Raw genomic sequence first — 8,126 nt, 5'->3', positions numbered from 1 at the left:
TCTCCCCAGCCTTCCTGTAGGCTCCCTTCAGGTACTGGAAGGCTCCTATTAGGTCTCCCCGGAGCCTCCTCTTCTTCAGGCTGAACAACCCCAGCTCCCTCAGCCTGTCCTCGTAGCAGAGGTGCTCCATCCCCCTGATCATCCTTGTGGCCCTCCTCTGGACCCTCTCCATCAGGTCCATGTCCTTCTTATATTGAGGGCTCCAGACCTGCACACAATACTCCAGGTGAGGTCTCACCAGATCAGAGTAAAGTGGCAGAATCCCCTGTCTGGACCTGCTGGCAACGCAGCTTTTGATGCAGCCCAGGATGGGATTGGCCTTCTGGGCTGCAGCTGCCCACTGCCTGCTCATGTCCAGCTTCTCCTCCACCAGCACCCCCAAGTCCCTTTCCTCAGGGCTGCTTTCTAATCCCTCACCCCCTAGTTTGTATTGGTGGTGAGGATTGTTCCGGCCAGAGATCTCGAGGTGCTGGAGAGGGTGCTGAGAGGGCAACGAAACTGGTGAAGGACCTGGAGAACAAATCATACAAAGAGCGATTGAAGGAGCTGGGACTGTTATTTTGAGGAAGAGGTGGATGAGGGGAGACCTCATCACTCTCTACAGCTACTTGAAAGGACACTGTAGAGACGTTGGTGCTGGTCTCTTCTCCCAGGTGATAGAACAAGAGGGAACGGCTTCAAGCTCCAACAGGGTGGGTTTAAACTGAACATTAGGAAGGAGTTTTTCACAGAAAGAGTGGTCGGGCTTTGGAACAGGCTGCCCAGGGAGGGGGTGGAGTCACCATCACATCTCTGGATGAGTTTAAGAGCCGTTTAGATGTGGTGTTGGGGGATATGGTGGAGGGGAGAACTTTGTAGAGTAGGGTAGATGGTTGGACTCGATGATTCCAAGAGTCTTTTCCAACCTAAATGATTCAATGATTCTATGACTGCAACATTTTCAGGGGGGATGCACACGGTGTGCCTCAGCCAGACGGGAAAGGTGAGTTCAGCATCATTGGGGGGGGGGACAGGGACATGAGGAGGATGAGCCACTTGTCCCTGCAAGCTCTGGGACGTGTCCTGGAGCAGGGGGGGCTGAATGAGACCTTGTTCTGCCCAGATGTGTAGCTCACTCCAGCTCGGGGGATGAGGGTGGTCTCCATGTGCTCACCAGTTTTGGGCACCTCGATACAAGAGAGATCTCGAGGTGCTGGAGAGGGTGCTGAGAGGGCAATGAAACTGGTGAAGGACCTGGAGAACAAATCATCCAAAGAGCGATTGAAGGAGCTGGGACTGTTATTTTGAGGAAGAGGAAGCTGAGGGGAGACCTCATCACTCTCTACAACTGCTTGAAAGGACACTGTAGGGAGGTTGGTGCTGGTCTCTTCTCCCAGGTGATAGAACAAGAGGGAATGGCTTCAAGCTCCAACAGGGTAGGTTTAAAGTGAACATTAGGAAGGAGTTTTTCACAGAAGGAGTGGTCAGACCCTGGAATAGGCTGCCCAGGGAGGGGGTTGAGTCACCATCACATTTCTGGATGAGTTTAAGACCTGTTTAGATGTGGTGTTGGGGGATATGGTGGAGGAGAGAACTTTGTAGAGTAGGGTAGATGGTTGGACTCAATGATCCCAAAAGTCTTTTCCAACCTAAATGATTCTACGATTCTATGACTGCAACTTTTTGGGGGGTCAGAAGGTTAATTCAGCCCGTCCCCTGGTTTCACACTCAACTTGTTGTCCCCCCACTCTGGGTCCCATCCTGACCCTCTCGCTCTCTCTTTGCAGATCTACACCTTTGGCTGCAACGATGAAGGTGCCCTCGGGCGTGACACCTCGGCCGAAGGGTCGGAGGCCACGCCGGGGCTGGTGGAGCTGCAGGAGAAGGTGGTGCAGGTCTCTGCAGGGGACAGTCACACGGCTGCGCTGACGGAGGACGGCAGGGTGTTTGTCTGGGGCTCCTTCCGGGTGCGTTGGTGTCTCAGAGGCTGGAAGCTCGTGCTGATGGTGGTTGCTGCCTCTTTGACTCAAGTCCCCGCGTCTGTCTCTCTCCACCCAGGATAACAACGGGGTGATCGGGTTGCTGGAGCCCATGAAGACGAGCTCTTTTCCTGTGCAGCTCCAGCTCAGTGCACCCATCGTTAAAATTGTCTCAGGTGAGCAACGTCCTGGGGTGCGCGTGGGGCAGGAACCCTCGGGAGGAGGTGAAGGTCCAGAAGGTCCATGTCCTTTTCCTCCCCCCTTGGCCGCTCCTTGCGGGCACAAGGCTCTGCTTGCTCTCTCTCTCTTGAGAGAACAGACCTTGTGTCTCTTCTACCCCCAACAATACTGTTAATATTTGACCCGATCTGATGAAAAATGCCTTACAAGAGTGCTCACAGCCATGACCCCGCGGGGTCAAAGCGCTCGCCCTCTTCTAGACTTGGGGAAGCTGAGCAGAGCAGCTGGTGAATTGTCCAGGGCCCAGGCGAGGTTGGGGGGGGATCTGTCCCCCCAAACCGTCCCAGAGAAACTTCTTTGGAGTTTCAGATGGGGAACTGGGATCAGGAAGAGGGAGATCCTCGTGTTTTAAGTTGTGCCAGGAGCTGCCGTCAAGGTATCCCCACTCAATTCTAGAAAGCTGGGACAGCCGGGGTTTTACGTGTGGGATCTCAGCCCCGGGGGTCTTGCTGGGTTCCTGGAGGGTGGCTCCTGCTTCACTCTTCTCCCCTTCTCCTCCCAGGGAATGACCACTTAGTGATGCTGACGGTGGACGGTGACCTCTTCACGTGCGGCTGCGGCGAGCAGGGCCAGCTGGGGCGAGTGCCGGCGCTTTTGGCCAACCGAGGAGGAAGGAGAGGGCTCCGTGAGTGGTTTCAGTGCTCAGAGAGGCGTGGGGTGCTGTGTCCTTCACCCCCAGCTCTGTGCTTCACAGAGGAGCAGGGAGACCCAGTCTCTTCCCCTCTTGCTCAAGGGCTTGCCTGTAAATCGGGTTGCTTGGATTCAGCGAGCTGGGTCTGAGGAGGGGGGATGAAAAAAGGGTGTAAATGGTTATTCCTCAGATGACACCTTGTTTTCTGCCCCCCTCAGAGCGCCTGCTGATCCCCCAACGTGTCCGTGTCAGAGGGAAAGGCAACAAAGGCAAAATGCGCTTCCAGGACGCCTTCTGCGGCGCTTATTTCACCTTCGCCGTCACGGAGGAGGGACACATCTATGGGTTCGGGCTCTCCAACTACCACCAGCTGGGTGAGCTTCACTTGGGGGCCTTCACATCTCCTGCCTGCTTTGGTCTGGCTGCAGGCTCCCCCGTCCCGTGCTCCCCTGGCCTGATGGGGGGATGCTGCTGGGCACCCCAGATCCTGACCACCAAGCACACACTGGAGCTGGAAATTTGGGGAGGCATTGAGGAGGTCCTGTGCTCCCCTGGCCTGATGGGGGGAAGCTTCTGGGCACCCCAGATCCTGACCACCAAGCACACACTGGAGCTGGAAATTTGGGGAGGCATTGAGGAGGTCCTGTGCTCCCCTGGCCTGATGGGGGGAAGCTTCTGGGCACCCCAGATCCTGACCACCAAGCACACACTGGAGCTGGAAATTTGGGGGGGGTCCTGTGCTTCCCTGGCCTTATGGGGGGAAGCTTCTGGGCACCCCACATCCTGACCACCAAGCACACACTGGAGCTGGAAATTTGGGGGGGTCCTGTACTCCCCTGGCCCGATGGGGGGAAGCTTCTGGGCACCCCAGGTCCTGACCACCAAGCACACACGAGCTGGAAATTTGGGGGGGTCCTGTACTCCCCTGGCCCGATGGGGGTCAGCTTCTGGGCACCCCAGGTCCTGACCACCAAGCACACACGAGCTGGAAATTTGGGGGGGTCCTGTGCCCCCCTGGCCTGATGGGGGGGACACTGCTGGGCACCCCGGATCCTTACCACCAAGTATACACTGGAGCTGGAAATTTGGGGGGGTCCTGTGCTTCCCTGGCCTGATGGGGGGAAGCTTCTGGGCACCCCAGATCTTGACCACCCAGCACCCACTGGAGCTGGAAATTTGGGAGGGTTGAGGGGGTCCCATGCTCCCTTGGCCTGATGGGGGGATGTTGCTGGGCACCCCAAATCCTGACCATGAAGTACACACTGGAGCTGGAAATTTGGGGTGGGGTTGAGGGGGTGTCACCCTTCATAGCTCTGGGTTGAAGTCCCAACCCCTGCAGCTGGTGGGTTTGAGCAGAAAGTTGATTCTGGGGGGGAGCTGTGTTGGTCTCTGGGGGGGTGAGCCCCAGGGGTGGATGGCTCGGTGCCGGTGCCAGGCCTGGGCTGGGGTCTGATCCTCCTGGGTTTGTGCGTCCCACCCCGCAGGGACCCAGGGCACCGAGCCCTGCTTCTCCCCGCAGAACCTGACGTGCTTCAAGAACTCCACCAAGTCCTGGGTGGGGTTCTCTGGTGGGCAGCACCACACCGTGTGCGTCGACTCGGAGGGTGAGTGATGGCCTGACGTTGGGGTTGGGTGTCACACACAGTGGGATGGGGGGGGACTCCCTCGTCCCAACTGGGGTGGTGGTGGGGTGAGGGTGACCTGCTGGAGCCCTCCAAGGTGTTGGGGGCAACAAGGGTGGCATGAATTTGCAGCAGAGGGTAGGGAGGGTGGTGGGGACCCAAAATGAGTTGTGACCTCTGCTCTTGCACACTCAACAGTCTACCCACCCTATGGATTTTGGGGAGCTCAAGGGTCTCTATCCCACCCTGCACCCCCTGGTTGGGATCTAGGGTGTGGTGGGGAGGAGCGATGCTTCTCTACCCACCCTATGGATTTTGGGGAGCTCAAGGGTCTCTATCCCACCCTGCACCCCCTGGTTGGGATGTAGGGTGTGGTGGGGAGGAGCGATGCTTCTCTACCCACCCTATGGATTTTGGGGAGCTCAAGGGTCTCTATCCCACCCTGCACCCCCTGGTTGGGATGTAGGGTGTGGTGGGGAGGAGCGATGCTTCTCTACCCACCCTATGGATTTTGGGGAGCTCAAGGGTCTCTATCCCACCCTGCACCCCCTGGTTGGGATGTAGGGTGTGGTGGGGAGGAGCGATGCTTCTCTACCCACCCTATGGATTTTGGGGAGCTCAAGGGTCTCTATCCCACCTTGCACCCCCTGGTTGGGATGTAGGGTGTGGTAGGGAGGAGCGATGCTTCTCCAGGGGTGGAGGGGCTGGTCTTGGCCTGCTGCAGGCTTCTGTCCCCCTCCAGTCACCTCTCCTGTGTGTGTGGTGCTCCAGGTAAAGCCTACAGCCTGGGCAGGGCTGAGTACGGCCGGCTGGGCCTGGGGGCAGGGGCAGAGGAGAAGAGCACACCCACCGTCATCCCCGAGCTCCCCAACATCTCCTCGGTTGCCTGCGGTGCGTCGGTCGGCTACGCCGTCAGCAGTGATGGTGAGTGGGCTCTGGTGGGCTTGGGAACAGCACCATGTGGTCCTTCCCCACCCCTCATCCATCCATCCAACCATCCATCCATCCTGGCCTCCCCTGGATCCATCCAGCCCCTCCATAACTTCATTCCTCGCTGCTGGTTGGGGTCGGGACCAGGGCCAGGACTTGGGGGCAGCTGGGCAGCAGCTGCTCAAATATTTTTGTGGGCCCTTGGCAGCAAAGGTGGTGACAGGGTGGTGACTGGGAGGGGGTCGTTGGCCTCCTGGTCCCTTCTCTGCACCCTGAACTCTGCAGCTGCCAGATGTTGGTGCTGGGCCAGCTTCTGCCTGGCATCTGTGGTGTGGGGGAAGGGTTTGCTGGGGGCTGATGGGTCTGGTTTGCTCCCCCCAGGGGGGGCAAAACGCTGCCTTGGTTGTGTGATGAAACCTTCTTTGAGTTTCCAGTGCTGTTCCTCTTCCTCCTGCCTTCCTCTCCCACTCATCTCCCTGCCCAGGTGGGAAGTCCCCTTGGGTTTGGCTACTGGGTCCCCTCCCCACCCCATGGAACTCAAAACCTGTGTGATGAAACCCCTCTTTGAGTTGCCAGCACTGCTCCTCTTCCTCCTGCCTTCCTCCCCACCCCGTGGAACCCAAAACCTGTGTGATGAAACCCCTCTTTGAGTTGCCACCAGAGAAGGAGACTTCACCACCTCCCTGGGCAGCCTCTGCCAGGGCTCTGCCACCCTCAAAGTGAAGAAGTTCCTCCTCATGTTTAGGTGGAACTTCTTATGTTCAAGTTTGTGCCCATTTCCTCTTGTCCTGTCACTGGGCACCATTGAGAAGAGACCAGCCCCATCCTCCTGACCCCCTCCCTTTAAATATTTACAAGCATTGATGAGAAATGCTGGAATGAAACATCTCTTTGAGTTGCCAGCACTGTTCCTCTTCCTCCTGCCTTCCTCTCCCACTCATCCCCTTGCCCGGGTGGGAAGTCCCCTTGGGTTTGGCTACTGGGTCCTCTCCCCACTTCGTAGAACTCAAAACCTGTGTGATCATAGAATCATATGGGGTTGGAAGGGACCTCTGGAGATCATCAAGTCCAACCTCCCCACTGGAATGGGTCCACCCAGAGCAGGTTGCACAGGATCTTGTCCAGGTGGTTTTTGAATGTCTCCAGAGAAGGAGACTCCACCACCTCCCTGGGCAGCCTCTGCCAGGGCTCTGCCACCCTCACAGGAAGGAAGTTCCTCCTCATGTTTAGGTGGAACTCCTTATGTTCAAGTTTGTGCCCATTTCCTCTTGTCCTGTCACTGGGCACCATTGAGAAGAGACCAGCCCCGTCCTCCTGACTCCCTCCCTTTAAGTATTTACAAGCATTGATGAGAAATGCTGGAATGAAACATCTCTTTGAGTTGCCAGTGCTGCTCCTCTTCCTCCTGCCTTCCTCTGCCACTCATCCCCTTGCCCAGGTGGGAAGTCCCCTTGGGTTTGGCTACTGGGTCCTCTCCCCACCCCGTGGAACTCAAAACCCTTCCCTTGCAGGACGAGCATTCGCCTGGGGCATGGGCACCAACTACCAGCTGGGCACGGGGGAGGAGGACGACGTCTGGAGCCCCGTGGAGATGACGGGGAAGCAGCTGGAGAACCGCACGGTCCTGGCCGTGTCCAGCGGTGGCCAACACACGGTGCTGCTGGTGAAGGACAAGGAGCAGAGTTGATGAAGCCCACGGCTGCGCCCGGTGGGACCCACGCACACACCCCCCTCAACTAACACCTTCCACCTGGGGTCGGGCAACTGGTTTCCAGCTCTGGTGGCCCACCCACGGCGCTGGGGAGGGGGTAGAGGGGGGGTCCTGGAGCTGGACCCCCGCGGCAGCGTCGGGGTGGTTGGAGCAGGGCTCTTCAGGGATGCTCACGATTTCTCCCTGCGAGTGCCTGTGTCTTCCCGTGGTGGCTGGTGCCCTGTTGGCTCCCCCCCAGGTCAGTTTGGTCCTAAACTGATCTCAGCGCTGCGGCTGGATGGGTTTTTTCCTCTTCTTGTTTAGTTTTTCTTTTAATATTTCCCGGCAAAGCTGAGGGCCTTGTTCTTCTCTACACAAAGAAAAAAAGCTTTGGGGCAGCGGGCTTTCTGAAACCCCCGCGTTCCCCCAGTTTTTGGGTGCTCCCCACATCCCCTTCACCTCAACATCTTTTACCTCCGCCTCGGGTTTGCCTGCTGACACCCACCCAACCCCTCGGGGTGAGATCTTGGGGACCTCTCTCCTGCACCCATTGCTTGTGGCAGCCACGGGGAGATGCTCCCAGGAGCCTGTGAGGGGGAAACGCGGCTCGAGGATGCCCGTCCTGAGCTGTGGCTGCTGGAAAATTGGGGGTTCCTGCCTCCCCCCTACATCACCGTGTGTTTATCTGAGCCAGAACCTCCCGGGTGGCACCACCAGGGGCAGGTTCCTCCACGTTCTCCTGCCTGGAGCAGCCACCTCCAGCGCTGATTTTCTGCAGTCCCAGCCACTCACTCCTCAAATTGCCTTCGGAAACTTGACGAAATCCATCTCATGGGTGGGGACTGTGTTATTTTCATATTTTTTTTCTCTTTCCTCTGCTGAGGAGAGGGCTTCATTTGCTGTTAGGGCCTCGCTGAGAAGACAACCAAAGCCCAGCTCTGCGTGGGGTTGTTCCAAAGGATGGGATTCCCTCCCCATCTTGCTCCCTGTGCCCGACCTGTCCCTTCTTCTCCGTCCTTCCAGGTGCCTGGACGGAGAAGGGGGGGTTGGGGCTG

General features: G+C 57.9%; 1 protein-coding gene across 2 annotated transcripts in view; it reads left to right on the top strand.

The window, feature by feature from the left end:
• RCC1 (regulator of chromosome condensation 1) overlaps positions 1–8,126 on the top strand; it is a 25,050-nt gene that overhangs the window by 2,804 nt on the left and 14,120 nt on the right. Inside the window, exons 3-9 of one of the 2 annotated variants that reach the window (XR_001413935.1) lie at positions 1,767–1,946; positions 2,038–2,134; positions 2,701–2,823; positions 3,048–3,203; positions 4,314–4,433; positions 5,223–5,375; positions 6,893–8,084. Coding sequence is in view for 1 of the 2 variants with exons in the window: in XM_014959775.1 (XP_014815261.1) it covers positions 1,767–1,946; positions 2,038–2,134; positions 2,701–2,823; positions 3,048–3,203; positions 4,314–4,433; positions 5,223–5,375; positions 6,893–7,068 (1,005 nt within the window). In the remaining variant the exon portion in view is untranslated. Of the gene's footprint in view, positions 1–1,766; positions 1,947–2,037; positions 2,135–2,700; positions 2,824–3,047; positions 3,204–4,313; positions 4,434–5,222; positions 5,376–6,892; positions 8,121–8,126 lie in introns of those variants that run through there. The other variant, XM_014959775.1, reaches the window with a different exon arrangement.

This window comes from Calidris pugnax, unplaced genomic scaffold (genome assembly GCF_001431845.1).
Source record: "Calidris pugnax isolate Ruff unplaced genomic scaffold, ASM143184v1 scaffold402, whole genome shotgun sequence".
In the NCBI taxonomy this organism is placed as follows: Eukaryota; Metazoa; Chordata; class Aves; order Charadriiformes; family Scolopacidae; genus Calidris; species Calidris pugnax.
Note: the sequence above shows the minus strand (reverse complement) of the source record. Positions and strands in the feature narration are given on the sequence as shown.